At 42.7% G+C, this 23623-nt stretch overlaps 1 protein-coding gene across 1 annotated transcript in view; it reads left to right on the plus strand.

Annotated features, from left to right (window-relative positions):
* The window catches only part of klf7b (Kruppel-like factor 7b), a 53644-nt gene that overhangs the window by 26526 nt on the left and 3495 nt on the right, over window positions 1-23623 (plus strand). Inside the window, exons 2-3 of the mRNA XM_036571691.1 lie at window positions 5859-6471; window positions 12911-13034. Of these exons, the coding sequence (XP_036427584.1) occupies window positions 5859-6471; window positions 12911-13034 (737 nt within the window). The remainder of the gene's footprint in view (window positions 1-5858; window positions 6472-12910; window positions 13035-23623) is intronic.

A 23623-nucleotide genomic window follows, 5' to 3' on the forward strand; every position in this document is an offset into this window, starting at 1 on the left:
GATGGTTATGATCTGCACAGAGTATGAGTGATAATGGCTGTAGCGGATGGACGGCACCGCGGGTTATTGTTATGGGCGCTGCAGGGGAGGGGCGAAAGATGGCAGATTTCCTTCCGGCTCATTGGAAACGTCCGTAGCGTACACCATTTTCCGTGCAGAATTGCTGGAGCCGGGTGCTGGCTTGTTGTGCCCTGGGGAAGCCTTCTTGAAGTGCACAGTACAAACCCCCCAAAAAAATGCAAAAGGGGGTTTATTTTTCATAGCAATGGAAATTCAGGGGGGTAGCTGTTAGTTACTGTTCCATTTTACCCACGCAAACACGTAGGCAATGCGAGCGTACACACGCTTAAGGCTTCCCATCAGCAAATTAGCTGAATAAAGAGCCTCTCTTTGCTGGGTCGTTTGAGTGGCTAATTAGTCATCAACGCATGCTGTGTAGGGAGAGAGAGCGAGAGAGAGTGAGCAGGAGAGAGAGATCATTTTTTCATCGCGAGGTAGAGCTTCAAACAGCATCTGATGAAAGCCAAAGCGCTTTAATTAAAATCTATTTGTATGTGGGAAAAAAAATCATAGTTTCAACCCAAAAATAGAGGGGGTGAGGGAGGGAAGAGAAAAAAAAATCCCACAGTTTTGCGAGATGCAGGCGGAGATATAAACGCATTAGTTTAGATAATGTTCTGACTTTATTATCCACGCAGGGAGCGGAGACAGAGAGAGGAACTGACTCGGAGATTGGCGGTAATTTTCCCTTTGTGTCTAGTTTTGGACCCGAGCCGCATTCGCTAATAACAGTTTTGCGATGCTCTCTCTCGTTCCTCTCTCTGTTTCTCCCTTTGTCTGACATCGCTTTTTAGAGCCACGTATGAACCCCCTGGGTCCACATCTATTATTGATGCTGCTCAGCTAGATGCGGAGAGTCAAGGGGCATGCTTTTAGCAGCAGTCCAGCCAAAGACGAGCAGCGAGTGCACACAGATAGATAGATAGATAGATAGATACATAGATAGATAGATAGATAGAAACCCTAAAGAAAATTATAAAATTACAGCATCTTACATCCAGCTATCCATCAAAATTTACAGAATTTACAAGACTATTATATAAGACTTAAACCTCACAGTCACTTCAACGCAACTGGTTATTTAGTAGGCTGCAACAATTAGTCAATAAAAACAGGGGCTCTCGAGTGGTGCAACCATCTAAGTGTCGGCCCTACAGTTGCAACTTCAATCCCGGGTGTTGGCACAGCCATCCATGGCTGGAAGTGACCTATCTCTCTCTGGATAGGTAGGACGGATCCCCCTGTCCTCCCATTGGTCAGTGTGATGCTAGCAAATGGCAGCATCTGTTAGCTGACGTAACAGAATTGGCCGTTACCACTCTCCTCTAAACACGGCTGTCCAGTGATGCATTAGGGGCAGTTTGAAAGCAAACTGCAAAGGAGGAAGCATGTGCAAGCTCTTTCCCTCCCAGCTTAGTAGCATCATGCCATAGGGGAGACCTAGCTAGCAGACAGAATTGGCCATGACTAAAATCCTCAAAAGTGCTCTTACAGATTGCACCACACAAAGCACTGAGGGTGATATTGGCTTCTACTGTACCATAAAAGAATGAATTGTTAGTTGATTAACAAGCAGTGAAAAAATGGACAAAACAGCCCAGAGATTGATTTTTCAACTGCCAAAATGGTCAAGCGGTCTAAGGTTTCAGACTTAAGGCTTAAGATTTTGTACCTTCCCAAATGAAGGTTTCTGGTCTCCACATGGAGACGTTCAGATCCAACTTCTGATAACTTTTTTGAGATGGGGCAAAAGTTGTATTGGGTGAAACGATTCATGATTCGTGGAAGAAAGTCAGATTGCTTTGATTGGTATAGTGTAGTGGGGCAACTGCAGACTTGAGTTCGATCCCCTGCCTAGGCAAGCACGCTGCGCTATACCAATAAGAATCCTTACACAACCAAATTGTAAGATGCTCTGGATTAGAGCGTCTGCCAAAAGTAAAATGTCAGCCCTAAAATTTACACACAGAATAAATTTAGGTGGTCATCAATGAGATTTTAAAATGTGTAAGTGGATAACACACATATAATAACAGATACAGATAATAACAGATAATATAACGTGCAGAACAACACTATGTGTAACCAAAGAAGTACTAGATCATTGCAGACTGTCTAAAGTGCCCATGTTAGAGAGATGAGACCTATATAAAGTGTCCAAAAGTATCCATACAGAATCCAAGCAGAGCTCATTTGGCTTAGCCTCCAGCCTCATTTGTAAAATATCCCCATCACAGAGCCACTCAGATAAATATATGCTGTTCTCAGGTTTGTCTTTCGGCCGCATCGCTTGTTACAGGAAGTTGTTCCAGTATCAAGTATTCACATCTCCCTGTGTTCTCATCAATGATGCCTCGCCTGCGTCCTTGAAGCATCCGCGAGTGCAATAAGGGCCTAGCAAATGCATAGGCAAAGTTCCACTAATACAGAATTCCTGTCTGCTGCAGAACGTCTCGCTCTGTAACACACAGATAAAAGACTGCTTATCCTCAGTTCGCATGGATAATTCATGCACCTGCCAGGTAGTTTGAAACAGCCTCGTACAGCCGTCCCAAAACGAGCGAGCTTCACTGCACATCGCTGTGTGGTTTCATGATTTGCAGGATGGTTATACGGTCAGAAAGGGCCTACATGTGAAATAGAGCGGGGGTGTATTGTCAGACGAATGCATGGCAAAGCCAGGCCTGGGTGATGGACATTACAGGTTTAGGTTATTTGCACTTCAGGGCCTTCTAGGCCTTTAGAGAAGGCTGGAAACTGAAAAATTAGTTCATTTTTATGGAATTCTTGTACATTTTTACATCATTCTTGTTGTATTTTGTCTCAAGTGCAAGTAAAACTGGAAGTATTGTATTAATTCTACGTTATAGTCACATTATAACAATATTTCTTTTAACCTTCCCATTGATGAGGACTTCAGGAGGTGAACTGAAGGCCTTACACATTGTATTAACTGCCATCATAATTAGGAAGTAACAGTGGGACCGATTTCATAAGAGAGGTAAAGCTGCAACATATGATGTATAATATAGGTTAATATCTGTTGGAGGCTACATCTTTTACAAGCTTCACGTAGCCAGGTTTAATGTAGAACAGTCAAAATGTTGCACCAGCAATAGCTTAATGCTTCCATACTATTAGAAACCACATAGAGGTGCTAGCAGAAATCAGCACTATCTTGTTTTTTGACTGAGATTCGACATTTATAGCTCGAACTGAAAGCCTGGTATCTGTTTGTACAAAGACTTTGTGTAACACAGACTCTCCCTGCAGCCTGAACTGCAGTGTGTCAGAAGAAATATCGTGGTTATGTTTGAATTAAACCAGCCAAACAGACGTTAGAGTTCAATAGTAACAATAGCTGTTTTTCTGCTGTGCAAGAGATTCTGTGTTTAAGAGGGATTCGGTGCTTTAGGATGTCTTTTTCTTCACCATACATGTTTGATGTTCCATTACAAAAATGAGTCACTTAAAGACATATTGAGTCCTATCAATAGTGTGGACAAGAGGCTAGCCAAAGGCCTTCCTGTCTGCAGTGCAAAAGACTTTTTTCAATGTATTACATTTTAGCAGCGCTTATCAGTGGGTTTGGTTTGAAACAGTCACCTCGAAGAAAACCCTTTGATTTATGTTCATATGCAAATGTTTAGCTGTTGGAAAAAAAAATACATTTTCTAACGAAATGAAAAGCGAAGCTTATCGGCATACTGCAGACGCCAGGGAAAATTTGCAGAGGCCCCTTATTTACTCATAGAAGAGAATAGGAAACGTGAGCGTGAGCTGTAGATGCGTTCCGTCATGTTTCTGAAGTTAAGAGAATGGAGTTGCCACTGCTGTAATTTGCACTGATGACATAAAGGAATGAGCCAGAAGGGTTCCCCCCAGCCCACAGCGCTCCTGCGACCCCGCTGCCAAAGTGCTTTTACTGCAACATGCGGAACGGAACACTTTAATATCCAAACTGGCCACTGTGACTGGAGAACAATATTGTTAGACCGTTAGAAAAGAAACTGCTGAGTAGGCAGTCAGTGAGCCATAGACGCTCTCGCTCTCTCTAACTCTCTCTAACTCTCTCTAACTCTCTCTCACCCTCTTTTGCTCTCTCTCCACTGAGTTATTTCTCACTTTAATGAATCCCCCTGCACAAAGGAAGGCTAAAGGTTTATTTTCTTAAGCAAGGAGCTCGTTTCCAGTGCAATAGCGTGGAGCGAGCAGACCATCCGACAAAAGCATAACCTGCATGGGTAAATACCTCACCTTAGCTCTTAGCGAGAGTAATGAAAATTCCTGGGATGTTTTATTTCCCTCCCAGAGAGACGCGGCGAGGGCAGAGTGGGTCGCGGCTCGGTAGAAGTCACCCCGCAGGTGTGATCGATCATTCACTGCGCTGACCTCTCTGCAGCAGGTGTGCTTGTTGACACTCCCAGTGAAGCCGACTGCACTGGCGCAAGCTAGTTTGACAGGCAAGGTGTTAATGTGCCAGGCGGTTTTACAGCGGCTTCAGCTGTGGCTGCCAATACTTCTTTACACTATTATGCGACGTATCCATTGACTCTGGCCTACAGCTTTGGCTTCCACTGCTCTCCCACACATCCACAGGCAGGATTAGGATGGCAAATTGTTTGACAATTGGCAAATAGGTATCATCTTTAAAGCAAACTAACAGGTGATGTTTAAAGCCAGCCAAGTTTTTTTTTTCTTGTCTAGTGTTGTGTTCCAAAATGAGCTCAGTCACTTAACAAGCAAACAATCAGGTGTGGCATAAGAATCCCTCACCTTTAAACAATCTGTCTTTCAACTCAAGCCATGTGGACCCACTGCCCTGCACTGTTTAAACAGTCCTCTACTCCAAATCACCTGATCTAACACCTGAGGGTTTGATAATTAGCTGATGTGCTGGGGTTCAGAATACTTGAAACCATGCAACACAGTGGGTACATAGGACCGGAGCTGGGAATCACTGGATTATTCCATCCGTTTATCAGGAATTGCAATGTAAATGTCACAGAGAGGCTTCTTTGAATGATGCCATAGAATAACCTCTTTTGGTCCCATAAGGAACCAGGTTTGAAAACTATTTGAGCATAAAGTAAATGTTCTTAAAAAATGTTCTTCACATTGACACATCTCATTTACAAAAATGGTTCTCTAAAGAATCGTCCTTTGAACGATTTTTGGAGAACCAAAATTGGCTCTTCAGTGGCAGGGATGCCCAGTCCTGGTCCTGGAGATCTACCCACTGGACAGTACAGATCCAAAACCCTTGGCTCTAATATGCAGAAGCCTCTTTAAAGTCTTCATTTCCTGGATAAGGTGTGTTAGAATAGGGCTGGAGCTTAACTTTGCAGGGTGGTAGATCTGCAGGACCAGGATTGGGTACACCTGTTCTATGATGTCGCTCAAAGAGCCACTCTGTAGCACCTTTTCAGAGTGTAGGGGTGTAAAAATGCATCAGTGCATCATAATCCATCGATCTGAAGGTGGCAATTTAAGTGAATCAATACTGGAATGTTCAAAACCATTATAATCTGTTTTGACAGTGTTCAGTAACGCATGTGCTCATGTGGCCAAACTAAAATTCTTTGCCTATTTTCAAATGTAAAAAATGTGAGAACGCAATGTCTGGTGTGTATTCAGTGTATCTTTAAAATTAATTTTGAATCGAACCAAAACAAATCAAATCTTGGTGAAATTTGAGATTTCATTAAATGTTTGAATCATTGTGAGGTTGGAGATTGACATTCCTGGTCACTACAGTTACCTTTGTTTGACCGTATACCCCCTTCTCTTCCCTGCAGACGTGTCTGGAGCTGGAGCGGTACCTTCAGACAGAGCCCAAGAGGTTCTCTGACCTCTTTGATGAGGAGCTGGACTGCCTCCTGACGCCAGCATTCATGAAAAGGGACAGTGATGAGGACCTGATGGACCCTCTGCTGCCCAGCCTAGCTGACCAGCCTAGTCCACCACCACCTCTGCTTGTGTCCCTACCCAAGAGCCTCCACGCCCCAGCCAGTGGAAAGCCAGCAGACGCAGGGGGTAAAGAAGGTAATGGGGGTGTGAATCCAGCACAGCTGAGTGCCGTCACCTCCCTCACACCACCCTCCTCCCCCGAGCTGGGTCGGCACCTGGTCAAGCCCACGCAGACTCTGAGCGCCACAGCCGACGGCACACTCACGCTCAAGCTGGTGGCCAAGAAAGTGGGTTTGGGTGCAGCTAAGTTAGTGGCGACACACTCGCTACCCTCACCGCCTAGCCGGGGTGCACAGAGTGATGGAGAGGGAGGCGTGGGGTCGGTGGGGGTCAGCGACATTCCGGAGAACAAGAAGAGGGTCCATCGCTGCCAGTTCAATGGCTGCAGGAAGGTTTACACAAAGAGCTCCCACTTGAAGGCACACCAGAGGACGCACACAGGTGAGACTGACCTTTCTCTTGAATCAGGCAATGCTAAAAAAGCATAGTAGATAACACAGCTGCCCTGCATACGAAAGATTTAAGGTTTGATTCCCCTTCCAGGCCGAAATGCCACTGCTATAGCGATAAGAGTCCTTGACTTCTAATGTAATGTTCACCTACTTTTGTACGTTACCCTGGATAGCAGTGTCTGCTAAGTGCAAATCATGAGTTTGGGTCAATTTTATTGGCTTCTATTAGGAATGCCAAGCTCCGTTCCCCTGGTTACAAGTGACAAACTTTGGTAATGAAGAAATACATGCTAAATCAGGTGTACAACAGTGTAGGCCCTCACAGATTTGATGCAGCAAGGTGTATCTTAGCAACACTGCTCAGAATACTACAGTCTTCTCCCACCTCAGTCTCCAACAGCAGCACCATTCAAAACCTGTCAGCGTGGTCAGTAATTGCAAGATGATTGATAGAGCGGCTGCACTAAATCTCATTTCTTGGCTAATTCAGCCACGTCCACCTCTGGAGCCGCTGCCCCTGCCCTCTTGCTGAACCCTGAGAGTGAGTGGCGCTCCATCGTAGCCCTGAGTCCTGCTGCGATGATGGCCTCGCTGCAGCTAATCTGGCTCCTGAGGCCCGCTGTTGACTCGGCAGGTTCCCGCGAGCGGTAGCGATGCTAATCACTCTCACACTGATGCTAGTGCACGGGCAGCACTCTTGCTTTTGAAGAGTGAGAGAGAAAGTGGAAAAAAAATAATGACGGGGGGGAAAGAAAGAGAGAAATTAAAAAGCCTGAAGACACACTGCTGCGTGCTAGCTCAGCACCCGATATGTTCATTACAAGCCGGATTCCGTGATGTAATTAGCTTAATCCTCTTTCTTCGGTTATTATTTCAATAGATTACTGACACAGAGAGATTAAGATTACTGCAAGACTTACTGCAGGGGAGCTTACTCGGAGATCACGAAGGCCCTGTCTTGGCTTTGTCAACAATGCTACAATGCAAAGTTAGTGATTTATCTCCTCGAATACAATACGAGGGGAAGAGGGGGTCTGAGACATAGTTCTGAAAAGCAACACGCGCTGGACAAACCACGAGAGAGCAGGAAAAGCAGGCCCTGTAATTGGATCGCGACTGAAATTCAAACCTCAGAGATCATAGTAGCTCACTCTCTCTATCTCCAGTTGACTGAAGCAATGTAATTAACTGTGGCATATGCACCTAGGCCACTGGTGGGAGTGCAGCGGGGGGCTGTTGATTAGGAGGGGGGTAAGTTGCTAGGAAACCGTTATCAGGGACAGAAGAAAGGCACTAATAGGCTGATTATTTGCAGCTCTGGACACCAGTTAACGGCTACAGTGTGCCAATCCAACCAGCACTCGTCCTCCAGCCAAGGGTCCAGCGGCCCACCCCCACTCCCCTCTGTAGGTTTGAGTTGCCAGGCAACTACATCACTCTCATCTAAAGCGAACAATAATTGGCTGGTGCTGCAGAGTGTCCCTCCGTTGCATACTGCAACTGCACCCTTACTTTCTCTCTCTGTCTCTCGCTCGCTGTCTCTCTCTGACCGGTTGCTAGGCGACTCCATCATGCATCCGTGCCTCCCCAAGTTATAATTGGCTGGCGTTGCAGTTGCCGTGGTTGCAGGTCCAAGCCTGCCTGTCTAAAAGAGGGAGAGAGGAGAGAAAGGGCCATGACAGAAGGAGGGAGAGGGTGCATGGAATAGGCGGGTGCTGTGCGGGGGGGGGTCTCTGGCCAATTACCCAGAGTGCAGTGTGAAACGTTTGCTGTCTCACACCTGCGGCCCCACCACTTTGCAAATGACAGAGCAAGGGAGGGTTCCTGTCCTGTTCCGCCCATTTGCGTGGATATAAGAGTACACGTTGGGGATATTATTTACCCCTGATTTCATAAAGCAGGGAGGCTCAAGGACGAGCAAATCCAATAAAAGCACAAAGCAGGAGACGACACTCAGACCTGCTATCGCTGTGCCTGTGCGGAACAGTCAAAACGACGTCCTGTTTATTGCATGCGCTGTTCTCTGAGGAGCGAAAGAACAAGTGCAAGCAGTTTAGTCGAAATAATGGAAGTGTGGTCTTCTCCCTTTGTCGTCCGTAATCCTCAAAGAGAAACATGGACCGAGGGAAGCAAAGGAAAGGATGGTAGGAGTTACATCACACGGCTTGCCTTTGTCATCCGTGCTGTGTCATCCTTTACATTTCGTTTCATCATCACAGGCTTCCATGACTGGAAGACCAGCAAATCCACAGTATTCCTGCAGATTATGTAAACCTTGGCCTTTTTTTACCTCGCATTGCATCATATTAAAAATGAGAAATGTTCTCTTGACCAAATAAACAAGTACACAAATTTGAGGGCTTCCCAGACATACCAGACATCCTCCGCATGTCTTGGTGCCAACAAGTCATGGTTCAGCCAAAGATCACGTTAAGACTTTTTTCCCTGGAGTCGACCAGCCAAGACATGCTCGGTCTCTGAAGTTTGCTTCATTAGTTGAGCTACAAGGTAAATGTAGCTAACAAGTAATGGAAGCGTCTGCTGCGTTTACATGTTGTGGTTGAAAAAAACGTTATTCCGTGCCTCGGTATGTGACCACTTGCAGCGTGAAGCCACGCAAACATCAGCAGTAAATATGGATGATTATCAGAGGAGAGCTTGAGCAGTGTAAGGTGGAAAAAGTCAGGAGGCTATTGTGTACTCCTTTATTTTCTGTTGTATCGTACTGGGTTCACCCAGACTTCAACAATGAGTGCATTTACATGCACTCAATAATCCGATCATAATCAGATTTCTGCAGTTATCTGATTATTCAAATGGTCATGTAAACAGCACACTCTGATTTTTTAACATCGGATTAAGGTCTAGAAATCCAATGAAGAAATCTAATGAAGAGGCAGGATTTTAGCTCAGTAATCAGATTTCTCAGTGCATGTGGACTCTTACTCTGATTTCTTTCGGATTGCTCAGTCTGCACATGTGCAAAAACAGACTGCGGTACCGGAAGTAAGCGAGCAGCGTTGCCGTGAGATGCAGCAAAACACTTTTGGATCGACGCTGAAACCAAACACATGCTTGATGAAATGAAGGATTTAAATATTCTTCATCTTCTAGATGATGTATGTTCATATTTTAGGTAAAGTGGTGCGATGTTTAAAACAAAGCCGCAGCATGAAGTTTGAGTTTCACGTTACGTTTACGTCATGCTGTCTTCTGTAAGTTTATTGGCTGGTTGCAAAGCAGAAATCATCTTGCATCCGGTGTTTAGTTTTGATGCGAAAAAATTGCAGCCAAATATTTTGCAATGTTTATATATCGCTGTTGTCGGGACAAAACATCTCCATTTTTGTCATTTTTAGTTTTTGACATAATTTGAAAATGCCTGTTCTTCTTTACATTGTATGTAAATTTCATGATGAATTGACCCAAAAAAAAGGGCCCAAAATGACTTGGAAAAAATTTTGGTTCCATAGAATAACACTGAAAGTAAAGCATGTTTTTTTTCTTCTATTGTACAGTTATTATTTTGGAGATGTGAGGTTTTGTTCCGACAACAGCGACATATTGCATTTGATGTGCATGATATACTATTATCTATAGAAATGTAAAAATGTAAAGTTTGGACACACCTTGGTTTTCTTTTTTACTTTTTTACTATTTAACAATCATAACAGGCATTAAACTTATGTGATGGTTCATAAGAAACTACTCCAGTCATAAATATTGGCCTAAATACAGCTGAACAGGACTAAATGGGGCTATTAGACCCTGCCCTTTTTCATCACAACACATCTGATTGGCTGAAATTTATTGATGATTACAGTCATTCCATAAGTTCTAACAAGAAATAATTATGATAAAATAATGATTGTGCTTCCAAATCTAACCAACTGTAAATTTTGCAGGGAAATTATTTGCTTCAAAGTAGTTTATTTTGATTTTTTGACATTTTGTATATAAATATATCGCTGCTGTCGGAAGAAAACCTCGCATCTCCATTTTTGTCGTTTTTCAGTTTTTGACATAATTTGAAAATACCTGTTCCCCCTTATATTGTGTGTAAATTTCATGAAGAATGGACCAAAAGAAACGGTGCAAAATGACTTGGAAAAAAGTCTGGTTCCATTGACTTACATTAAAAGTAAAGTATGTTTTTTCCTTCTCCTGTAAAGTTACCATTTTGAAGATACCAGGTTTTCTTCCAACAACAGTGATATTTGTATTTGAAACAAGTTTCAAACTTTTAAGCATAAGCACGATCAGGTGTGTCCTAACTTTTAACAGGCTGTATACACCACACACCTTAAAACAATTTCAAAGGCTGAAATCTATCCCTCCATTTTTGGCCCCAGTCATCATTCTATGCAAGAATTCCGTCCATTCCTCTTTTAACATATGGAGAAAAAAATAAGTCATCTAATTGCTAATCCCTTCCAGACAGGCTTTTTGGTCACTACCCGTCTTTATTAGTCAGCGCGAGTCAGCGTCCTCAGGCCATTATACCAGTACCACAGACATCAGGCCATTCCTCTACTGTACCATCGCCTGCAATTTGGAGAAGCGCGCTTTTCCGATCGAGCGGCCTGAATCTCACTTTAAACGGCACTTTAGTCTAGTTAGGAAGATTGGTGGACGAGGCTAGGAGTGCCGACGCTGGCAGCTGGCTGACTTTGAGTGCGGTATTACTCCCCATTAAGCGTCATTAAGACCCCAATTATCCTTACCACCCCTGGATCTGAATCAGCGCCGCCGACACCCCTCCGGTTCCTCCTCCAGGCCTGGAGGCCTACAGCCAGATCCTAGCATCTGCTCCCCAGGAAAGGTAGCTTGAGGCTGGGGTAGAACCGTGACCACGGAGGACCCCCCCTCCCTCCGCCACTCCTCCCCATCCCTTTAAGGCTGATAGATAAAAACTACAGCCTGTTGAACAATAGGGTTCTCCTCTACCATCTGCTTTAACTTCATCTGAAATTCACGTCGCTCGGCGGGGGGTGAGGGAACACTTAATGGAAGTGTTTTTTTGTGTTTTTGGAAACGTGACTCTGGATTATGAATTAATGTGGTCGCGGTGAATGAGTTCCTTTAGGCAGCTCGGTCTAATTAATTAATTTTTTTAAAACAGAATTGGGTGAAAACGGAGGAGAATTGCCCTGAATTTCAGCTTCATTGAGTGTCAGCAAGAGACAGAAACAGAGAGAGAGAGAGAGAGAGAGAGAGAGAGAGGGAGAAAAGGAGAGAAAGAAAGAGAAAATAGAAGAGAAAGGGAAGGTGAGAGAAAGAAAGAACAAAGGTGGGAGAGTGAGAAAAAGAAACGGAGAGATAGGAGAAAAAGGGAGACTAAAGAAGGGGGAGAAAGGGAGATAGACAAAAAGAAAGGAAATGAGAAAAAGGCAAAAGGGAGAGAGAGAGAGAGAGAGAAAAGGTGTGAGAGAGAGAAAGGGAGAGTGAGGGACAGAAAGGGAGGACAGAGAGAGAGAGAGAAAAAGACAGGAGAGAGAGGTAGGGAGAAAGGGAGAGTGAGAAGGAGAAAGAGAGGATGGGAGAGAAAAATTAAAAAAAAGAAATATATGAGAGAGAAGGAGAAAATGAGAGAGAGAGCAAAAGAGAGAGTGAGTTGCGGAGAATGAGTTGGGGACGAATAGCAAGATAGAGAATGTGAGAAATAGAAAAAGAGAGACTGCAGAGAAAGAGAGGGTGGGGAAGGAGAAAAGGAGAGAAATAAAGAAAGAGAAGAGAGAAAAATAACGAATGCAGGAGAGAGAGAAAAGAAAGGGAGAGATAGAAGGAGAAAGAGGGAAACTAAAGACGGGGGAGAAAGGGAGATAGCCAAAGAGAGAAAGATGAAAAGGAGAGAGAGAGAGAAAAGGTGAGAGAGAGAAAGGGAGAGTGAGGGACAGAAAGACAAAAAGAGAGATGAGAGAGTGAGATAGATAGAAAGAGAAAAAGAGAACAGAGAGAGAGGGAGGGAGAAAGGGAGAGAGAGAAGGAGAAAGGGAGAGTGGGAGAGAGAAAGAGAAAAAGAGAGAGTTATGACAGAGAAGGAGAAAGGGAGAGAGAGCAAGAGAGAGAGTGAGTTGTGGAGAGTGAGTTGTGGGTATGTAGTGAGAGAGAGAGTGACATAAGGAGAGAAAGAGAGAGAGAGAGAGAGACAGAGAGAAGACACAGGTGATCAGTGAAAGATAGATTGAGATAGAGGGAGAGAGACAGTGAAGGAGAAGAGAGATTGGAGTGTAATAAATATAATAACTATGTTATAACAGAGGCTGATTTTAGTATGTATTTGAATGCAGTGGAGCCATGTTGCATGTTCCTCATTAGAACCTGTGTTTTCAGTCATCTGAGCTGAGACAGACGTGCTGAAGATGTGTGTGTGTGTGTGTGTGTTTGTGTGTGTGTGTGTGTGTGTGTGTGTGTGTGTGTGTGTGCAGGTGAGAAGCCGTATAAATGCTCCTGGGAAGGCTGTGAGTGGCGTTTCGCCCGCAGCGACGAGCTGACTAGGCACTACCGCAAACACACCGGCGCCAAACCCTTCAAGTGCAACCACTGCGACAGGTAACACACACACACACAGACACACACACACACACACACACACACACACACACACGTACAGAGCGCTTTTCATACAGACTGCATGATTAGAAAACACTCTCTCTCTCTCTCTCTCTCCCTCTCCCTCATGTCTCTCTCTGCACCTGTCTGTCTCTGTCTATCAAACTCTCTAACTCGCCCGCTCACAATCCTCTCACACATAAATACAGCCTGCTCTCAGCTGGGATCCACAGCTAAACTCTACTGCTCTGATGTACTGCTCTCTCTCTCTCTCTCTCTCTCTCTCATTCTTTCACTCTTTCATCTCTCTACTCTTTCTCTTTACATCTCTGTCCTTCTTTTCTCTCTCTCTCTCCCCCGATCCCTTCCTCTCTGTATCTCTGATTGCTCTCTCTTTCTCTCTTCCGTCTCTCTCTCTCTCCCATTCTTTATATTTCTGTCCCCTTATCTCTCTCTACCTCTCCTCCTCCCTCTTTTCCTCTGACTGCTTCCACCTCTCTTGCTCTCTCTTTCTCTTCCTCCTCCTCTTTCCTCATCCCTTTTTTCTCTCCTCTCTCGCTTTCTCTTTCTCCCTCCTCCTCTTTCTTTCTCTCTGCCTCGCTCTTTCTCCCTTTCCTTTTCTAACTTTCTCTCTCTCTCTGTATCTTTCTCTTCCTCTCACCCTTCTTTCTTTTCTTTCTCACTCCCTTTTCTCCACTTTTTTCTCTCAGTCTCTCTCTCATTCTCTGTCACAGTCAGTATCCTTTTTTTTATCCCCACTCGCTCTCTCTATCTCTCTTCTCTCTCCCTCCCTCCATCTCTCTCTCTCTCTCTCTCTGTAATTCTCTCTGAAGAGCAGTGGTGGTGTTTTGCTGGGACGGATTGTTTTGGCAGCGTGTTCAGGCCCCTCGATCCCTCCAGAGCAGTTTATTCACAGTCCAGTCCTGTGATACCCATTACCAAATTACTGCACTCCTCCCCCCACCTCCCTCCCTCTCTCCCTCTCTCTCTCTCTCTCTCTCAGTTCAACTCTTTATGTATATGACTGTATTAAGTACACTGTTGTCAAAGAATTAAAGAATATTACAGTTTAAAACTGAACTTACCAGTAAAATAACAGTAACTGTGATAATATTAATAATCATAGCAATAAAATATGTAAATAATAATAATAAGCAGGCAAACAAAACATATTCATTATATACTCTCCCTCTTTACCTCTTTGTCTTTCTTTTCTTCTCTCCCTTACTATCTTAGTCTCTCTCTCTCTCTCTCTCTCTCTCTCTATATATATATATATATATATATATACACTCACCTGTCTCTCTCTTCCTCTCTCTCTCTCTTTACCTCTCTCCTTAAGTATCTCACTCTCTCTGTATACACCTGTCTCTCTATCTTTTCCTCTCTCTCTTTTTCTATATCCCTCACTATCTCACTCTCTATATGTCCACATGTCTCTCTTTCTCTTTTCCTCACTCATTCTTTTCCTCTCTCTCTCCCTCACCATCTCACTCTCTATGTAGACCTGTATCTCTCTCTCTTTTCCTCTCTCTTTACCTCTCTCTCCCTTACTATTTCATTCTCTATATATACACCTCTGTCTCTCTTTTTCTTTCTTTCTCTCTCTCACTATCTCACTCTATAGATGTCTCTCTGTCTCTCTTTTCCTCTTTCTGTGTCTCTCACTCTTTTCCTCTCTCCATCACTATCACACTCTATATACACCTGTCTCTCTCTCCCTCTCTCTGCTCTGTCCTCCGTGTCGTCTGTGTGCCGCCGACACTTTGGCTCGAAAGCGGGAGAGAAGATAAAATAAGGGCGTGTTTTTCAAAGCGTGGAAGTTATATAATGCGAATGAAAGGAACTCGGGGAAGGTGCTGGAAGATGGGCGTGACATTCTGGAGCGTTTTGGACGGAAAAACCTGGCCGCTCTCACAGCGAGGCAGGCGCAGTTACAGACGGCCTCATCCAGTGACTGCTAATGAATACAAACAGGAACTTTAAAGAGCCCATAACCACGGAAAAAAACTACATTTTCTCTGTTTTTTTAGTTTTCAGGTTTGACGTCACCATTGTTAAAGTTTCCGTTTGTTCCTCAGTCCATGTGGTATATATCGGAAAGTAAGCCTAAAACAGAAAACAGCCTATTCTGAATTGATTGTTTTTGTGATGTCACAAAACCAATGCATTTACATATACCTCCTCATTCAGCCTACATCAGTTTAGCCCCACCCATTTACTTGGCGTTTCAGGCCAGACTGCTTTTCGAATGAGGCAGCCAATCAGAACAGAAGTCATTTACATATATCAGTCTTAAAGGCGCAGTAACAAAAAAACAGCCTGTTAAATTTATAAAATGGTCATGAACAAATGAACTATGACTTGTTTTATTATAAAACACAAACACCGAAAGTGGACCTCAAGTGGAGGATGTAAAATACGAGAAAAATGTAGATTATAGACCCTTTAACCCTTGTGTGGTGTTGATGTGTTTGTTACTCAGTGGTCTGCTGGACCCACCACATTATTGTTTTAAATCAATACAGCAACAGTATATGTAAAAATACCAGTTGTTTAAAATACTACAAGTGGCCAGTGTAGGGTTCTCCTTTAGCAGCTGTAGCCAGTCAGCAGCCTGTCTATGTTGTCCACCCTCACACACACACACACACACACACACACTAACAGCAGGCCATGTAGGAGGAGAACAGAGTGAAGGACACAGCACATCCACACTTTTACTCCCCGTGGGTTCACCCAACACCACATGTGTGTGGGGGATATACAGAGTGAAGACACTGAAAATGTGTTATTTTATATGTTCTTCACAGAAAATGAGCAAAGACCAAGAAATAATAATAAATCACATAATTTCTTTCCCTTGGTAACTGTTTCAAATGGGTCCCACAGACCTGAACACCACACAAGGGTTAAGTGCATTATCAGGCTAGGTTTTCTGAAGCGCTCCAGCTTTTGTAGACAGCAGTTTAGCTAGAAAACAAGCTGAATCAGTTCAGGCAGCTTTAAATGAAAGCCGCTCAGAGCGTTATCATGCTCGGAGTGAGAGACGAGCACCTACACACACAACACAGACACAGCACATGGAAACATTGTCATTACATCCCACAGTCCTGTCAGAAACAAAGGCTCTCTTTGTCTTTAAGTGATGTGACAGTGATGGGTTTGGGGAGGACTGATTGAGCGTGTGTGTGTGTGAATGACAAAGAGAGAGAGAGAGAGTGTTTGAGAGAGAAAAGAGGAGCGAGCGAGGTTGCCGTGCGCGCGGGGGTAGCTTTGAGTGATAGCCTGTCAGGTGACAATAGCGGGATGCTGTCACTCGGCCCGGCCGCTCCGCACCAATTACACGCCGGCGTCCGCGTGTGCTCCGCTCCAGGTGGAGGCGCAATTAGCCGCCGCTCTCCAGCCGGCTGCCAGCGTGCCAACCTGCGCCCCGGCCTGTCCTCTCAAATAGCACCCGTCCACCTCCGCTCCTCCGCTCCTCCGCTCCTCTGCTCCCTCCCAACACCAACACTGCCACTTTTGTGCTTTAAGCTTAGCCAAGAGCTCCTGATTAAAGGAATAGTTTGGTAAGAAATCAAATTTCTTAAAATGTAGTTTTTCTCTAAATGTAGGTGATCAGGGAAGAGATTTTGGTGTCTGAGGTTTGCTTCTTTAGTTTTGCACTGGAGCTATAAGGCTAATGTAGCTAACAAGTAATAGAAGCTTATAGTCACCGGGTTAGCATTTTGCAAACACTGTCTCCAGTAGGCTTGCTTATGAGTTTTCTGACACTTTTGTCTATAAAAATGGGCAGAACTACAGATGAATTATCGAAATTACGGAAATTCAGGCTTCATAATGCCTGTTGATGCTGTTTTTAGCTATGCAATTTCTACTTTTATAAATAACAGGATGTCATAGAATGGCACAAACCACATAAGCAAGTTTATTTAAGACCACCTATCAACTCCACACAAACTGTATGATGATTTAGGCATGCTACCTCACTGGTTAGCTGCATTAGCCTTATAGAAACTAAAGTGTATGATGATTTAGGCATTGCTAACTCACTGGTTAGCTGCATTAGCCTTACAGAAACTAAGGAAGCAAAATTTAGACGTGTGCTGATTTGGGGTAAAGCTAAGAGGGGAGTATTCCAACATCATTACTAAATGCAAAACACCATTGATCTCATAAGAAAAAAGGGAAAAGGGGGAGGTTGGGGTTGGGGTGGCATGTGGATCCAGAATGTAGCGTTTCTAATTGACTCTGCACTATGCCAAGGTTTTGACAGAGCTGCTTCTGGAACTTAAGACCCAGTCCCCCTCCTCAGCCCCCCATCAGCCCCTGGGGATTTTTTAAATTGGACCCTCCTGGTTCCTGTATTTTTGAATTGGGCTTAGTATTAACCCCTGTGGAACCTCTCTCGAGTGGACTAATCCGTTTGGAGTGAAAGCCACAAAGTACATTTGCTGGCGGACGCATCCACATTCATTTAGCGCTGGAGGTGTTTCTGTTTGTTTTGATAGACGTGACCAACACAGAGAGCTTCCTTTAATAGCACTGATCTCAGTTCAGCTTTACAATGTTTACCAAAAATGGTAAATAAAGATAAAGATGATGGCACTATGTTCCTGTCGCCTGTCAATATCAAGACAAGTGCTACTACCACTGATCTGTGTTCTGATTGGCTGACCTGTATTGAACGTTCCAAAAGCAGCACTCCTTATAACGTCAGTGTGAGTGGGCGGGGCTAAACTGCAGTAGGCTAAATAGGCAGATATATGTAAATGTGTGACATCACAACAGTGAATTCAAAATGGGCTGTTAATTTCCATATTCGGGCCACATATAATGGAATGAATGTACGTTTTGGCACATACTACAGTCGTGTGCAAAAGTTTGGGCACCCCTAGTCAAAATTGCATGTTTTGTGAAAATAAAGTGTACGCTCATTTTAATGCACAATTACAATTTAATTTCCTGAATGTAATATTTTTGGGGGAAAATGAAACAAATATAAAGTAACTAAAATGTGGCCTGTGCAAAAGTTATGGCACATTTTATACTTCATGTTTTTTTTGTTAACATATTAAGTTTATTGTGCACTAAAATTTGCCATATTTAAGTCTGTCCCCATAGAGCATGCGTTCAATTATTTTTAATTAAAAAAAGTAAACAAAACGTGTAATTTGACCAGTTTGCAAGCTCTTTTATTTCAAAAAGGAAGGAAAATAAGAATGAAATGGGCCTTTTAGAAGATTAAACATGCTAACATAGCATACAGTGCTGGTAATGTCACTGGCACCGATGCTAATTGGTATCGGTTTGCTTTCATTCACTGTTAGCATCATTAGCATTTTTGACTGGCTTATGGAACTGACTTACAAAGAGCCTTAACTCATCCTCAGTGTAGCTTGAATAGCCACTTACATGCTTTAATGTCTCGAAAGTGATGCACAGGCAAGTCGTCAGCTGGCTCTCTGTCCTCGCACTGAGCCGCTCCTCGGGGGGATTCGTCGGTGTGTCAGGAGGATCCCACATTACCATCAGAATGGGCCGCTCTGAGCAGCAGCAGCAAAGTTTAACAGCAAATACAGTCAGCTAGCACGCGCACTCGCGGCTCGTCATTAATCCTGCCTAATCAAGCCCCCCAGCCCCCCTGTTGGGTGTGGAGTGGGGCTGAGTGAGGGTGAGGATGGGGGGGTTATGGGTGTGCCAGCTGGTGTGGCGGCCAGTGTCACCGGGCCATCTGTCCAGCAGGCCTTAACACACACACACACAAACACACACACAGAAACACACACACACACACACACACCTCTGCTCTGTCAACTTTAGATTCCTCACTGCAAAGACAAACATCATTTTTTGTTTGATGATCTTTAGAGCAGCTTTTCTGTTGTTTTTAAAGCAAAAAAAATTACACTGCAAAAAGTCGTATCATCACTGATGCACAAAAACTTTTACTTTTTTTGCATAGTTTAAAAACTCCAGTAACCATTCGCATTTCATGATGAACTGAATGATAGATATGATGCAAAATTACTTGGAAAATAATTTTTAGATTAACTTTCATTACTAATTAAGAATGATTTTCCCTTTTCCTGTAAAGTTACCATTTTGGAGTGGTTTGGTTTTTGACAGCGACAATATTTTGGCCAAAAAAATCACCTTAAATCTATTCAATTACATCTAATATTTCCAAATTTGAGATTTTTATAAGATTCTAAGACTGTTCAGCTCATTTCTAGACTTGTTTTAGGTCATTTTTATGTAGTTTTATCTATTCTTAAGCTGTTGGCTGGTAACTTCTGTTGTTTCCTAAAACAACCTACATTATCTGCATTATTTCCATAATCATTATTACAATTATTAAGGGAAATTCCACCAATATTTCAAAATGTCTGCATAATTAACTGCTTAAGATGTAAACAAAGTCATTCAGAGTGGTTTGGTGTGAAACGCTCTCTTCTAGAAAAACTGAGTCAGAATTGTTCACAGTGGTGGTGATAGGAACCAGACATCGACCTATTAAAGCAACTTTACATAAAGTTATTACACAAAATTGCTTTTATTAAACAAAATATGCTGCTCGATGCCCCATTGTTTTGTGCCTAAAATGTATTTTTTTAAATGTGTTTTAAGGCAAAATGGGCCTATTTTTTCAGATTCATCACTGTTTAACCATCATCAACATTACATATAAAAAGATATGTTCACTGGTGGATTTAGACAGTAAGACATCTCAGACATCATGACCCATTTCCAATCACCACCACTGTGAAAATGTTACATCAAACCACTCTGAATGACTTTGTTTACACCTCAATGATTGAATTATACATGATTTAAAAATGTCCCTTTAAAACAAAATTATCTGCCAGTAGAATAAGAAGAATAAGACAGTTTCTAGATAAAAGATACATATATATGTATATAGATATATCATTTTGTGCATTGTAGGTTGTCCCCATAAAATCCCAGGCATATGACATACTAAGGCTTATTATTCAGGAACTACAGGGGTTTGAGCTATTCTTGGGTTATAGAAGTGTATAGTAAAACTTTGGGCCATTTATGGGGTTAATATACGGAGATCATTTCTATTCATTATGAAATGTTCATTTATTATGAAATGTCACAAGGTTTTGATGGGACAGCAAGGATGTACACACTGCAGATGGCAAATGATCACAACCCTTTACACAAAAATGCTAATGTGGCTAAGAATCAATGAAAGCTCTTGGGGATCAGTTAGCCAATCCCATTAGCATGATGCCAACTGGACCCTGCAAGGTTTCATTTCGCATTTTTATGGGAAATATTCATTTAAAACCAGGCTTAAAGGGAATTGAACAGATTTCTCAAAGTGTCCACATAATTAAGTGGTTAAGATGTGAAGCCATTCAGAGCAGTTTGGTGTGAAACACTCTAGAGAAACTTACAGAGTCAGAACTGTTTACAGTGGTGGTGATAGGAACCAGACGTCCACCTCTAAAATGTACATATATATATATATATATATATAAATACATGAAAAAAGTTATGAATATGCTGCTTGGTGTCTGCAACATCCCCAAAGATCAGATTTTCTATTTTACCATCATCAGCGTTACATATAAACACTCAGAGGACAGGTGTAGGTTGAGTGGTCGATTTGGATAGTAAATAAAATGGTTATATTTGTGTTGTAGTCATGGCGACCCCTGGTTCCTATCACCACCACTGTGAACAAACCTGCACATTTCTCTATATTAAGTCAAGTCAAGTCACCCCTTTTCATCTGAAAGACTCTGTTTACATCTAAATAATTGAATTATGCAGAAAGATTGCAAAATCGGTGAAAATTCGCCTTTTGTTCTGTCCACCTGTACGTCTTCTCTGCTGCTGTTCTTCTCCATCTTCTGGAAAAGCACCGCAGGATTTAACACCATGGCTCTCTACTAATTAATAATGGATACAGCCACAGGCAAATTGAAATTTTAATTCTTCATTTCTCTCCCACACTCTTTTCTCGGCTTTATTCAATCCAGTTGCGATTCATCTTTAGCTGTATACGAATGTAGTACAGCGATCCCCATAGTCTAATAAATGTAAAGCAGATATGGCATCTCTGACTGCAGATTTTCCTCTGTTGCTTTTATTTTTCGCTCCCACCAGTCGCAATTACTGCTGGTGAGCTTAATCGATTATGACAAAGAAGCCCCTGGCCCAATCAACATCCAACCACCATGAGTCAAGTGCTACATAAGTGTTGCAGTCATGCGATTTATACAATTTTTTTACCTCCAGTGTTGAAATAAATCACTAAAACCGTCTCAAATTGTTGATACATTTAAAAAAAAATACGATTATTGGCATCCATGCGTTTCGTAGTTTGTGCAACTTCCGTTTGCCAACATTACAGTATTGATCTACTGCTATAATGCTTGAGAGCAAGGAATCTAAGACCACTCCTCAATATGGAATCTCTCCAGATCCTCCAGGGTTCTAGGTCCTCTCTTTTGGACTGTACTCTTCAGCCCATCCCTCAGATTTTGAATGAGGTTCAGGAAACTGGGATGACCATGACTTAACCTTGATTCTGTGGTCACTGAACCCTTTTTGCATGCCTGTTTTGGATCTTGGTCCTGCTGGAAGATCTAACCATAATCTAGTTTTAGCTTTTTGGCAGATTTCCATGTAAAATGTCCTGGTATGTCATGGAGTCTGTGATACAGTGTATCCTAACAATGTTTTCAAGGCAAAAAGAGGAAAAAAAAAACAGCCCAAAGCATCACAGATTCTCCACCCTACATAACAGTGGGGTGATTTTCTTGTCTGTATAACCATCTTTCTTTTTACACCAAATCTTGAGGGTTACTATTTCGATGGTCCACTTCATTTTGATAGTCCACTTCAGATGCTTCGTAGATATTAAATTTACTTTCATGTTACATTTAACTAAATATCTACTAAATTGACAATAATTTTCATTTCTCTAAACCTGGCTCTAATCCTAACCTTAACCCCAACCCAAAACCTAAACCCAGCCCTCACCCTGGTTCTAGCCCTAACCCTGGTCCAAATCCTAACCCTAACCCCACCACTGTTTAGAACTGATTTTCAACAGATTTGTTAACAATTTGAACATCTGTAGATAATCTATAGTGGACTTTCCGAATAAAGTGAGACCAAACTTGGTTCCAGCCAAAGTTCCAGTAGCATTTACCTAACTCCAGGTGCTCACATTTGTGGTTAGATGAAAGGAAAGGCTTTCTTCTGGCATAGTTTGTTGATATGGAGTTGATGTCAAAATGTTGACCCCAAAATGCTACAACCATCATCTGCAAATCTCCATCCTACCTGGAGACTTTTTTGTCTTCTCACAGTTTGTGGGGGCAAAATATATTCACATCCATTTCCAGGCAGGTTCGCTACGGCTCCGGTTGTTCTAAAGTTCTTAATTGTTATGTTAGCAGTGGATGTGGGATCTTTGGGATATGAGGCTGTTTTTCATAGCTGTTCCTTGATTTATGAAGATCTTTTTCTCTCGTTTCGTTTACACATTCTCATATCTTCTCCAAGTTGATGAATGAAGGGAATTTGACCCCTGTGACACCTTATATAATAGAACACTCTTCTGCTCTTTTGATGCACAATTAAAGTTTATTTGTTGAATTTAACACATTGGAAAATCAGCAAAAAACAGAAATTGGGCACTACAATTCGCAGAAAAATCTACAAAACATGTTATTTGACCAGAGGTACCCAAACTTTTTTGCACACAGCTGTGAAAGAAGAAGTCTGCATACAAGCTTCAGTTACATTCGTGACACTTTATTTTGAGTGGTTCTTTTTAAATTAAACCAACACCCAAAGGACTCCTCTGAAAAATATGAGGGTTGAGGTTAAGTTTTGGGTTGAGGTTAAGGTTAGGCTTGGGATTAGGGCCAGGGTTAGGTTTTGGGTAAGGTTGGATAAGGTTAGGGTTGGGATTAGGCCCAGGGTTAGGGTTAAGTTTTGGGTAAGGTTGGGTAAAGTTAGGGTTAGGATTAGGTTTTGGGTAAGGTTGGATAAGGTTAGGGTTGGGATTAGGCCCAGGGCCAGGGTTAGGTTTTGGGTAAGGTTGGGTAAAGTTAGGGTTAGGATTAGGTTTTGGGTAAGGTTGGATAAGGTTAGGGTTGGGATTAGGCTCAGGGTTAGGGTTAAGTTTTGGGTAAGGTTGGGTAAAGTTAGGGTTAGGATCAGGTTTTGGGTAAGGTTGGATAAGGTTAGGGTTGGGATTAGGCTCAGGGTTAGGGTTAAGTTTTGGGTAAGGTTGGGTAAAGTTAGGGTTAGGATCAGGTTTTGGGTAAGGTTGGATAAGGTTAGGGTTGGGATTAGGTTCAGGGTTAGGGTTAAGTTTTGGGTAAGGTTGGGTAAAGTTAGGGTTAGGATCAGGTTTTGGGTAAGGTTGGGTAAAGTTAGGGTTAGGATTAGGTTTTGGGTAAGGTTGGATAAGGTTAGGGTTGCGATTAGGCTCAGGGTTAGGATTAAGTTTTGGGTAAGGTTGGGTAAAGTTAGGGTTAGGATTAGGTTTTGGGTAAGGTTGGATAAGGTTAGGGTTGGGATTAGGCCCAGGG

The sequence above is a fragment of the Colossoma macropomum genome, unplaced genomic scaffold (genome assembly GCF_904425465.1).
Source record: "Colossoma macropomum unplaced genomic scaffold, Colossoma_macropomum, whole genome shotgun sequence".
Lineage (NCBI taxonomy): Eukaryota > Metazoa > Chordata > Actinopteri > Characiformes > Serrasalmidae > Colossoma > Colossoma macropomum.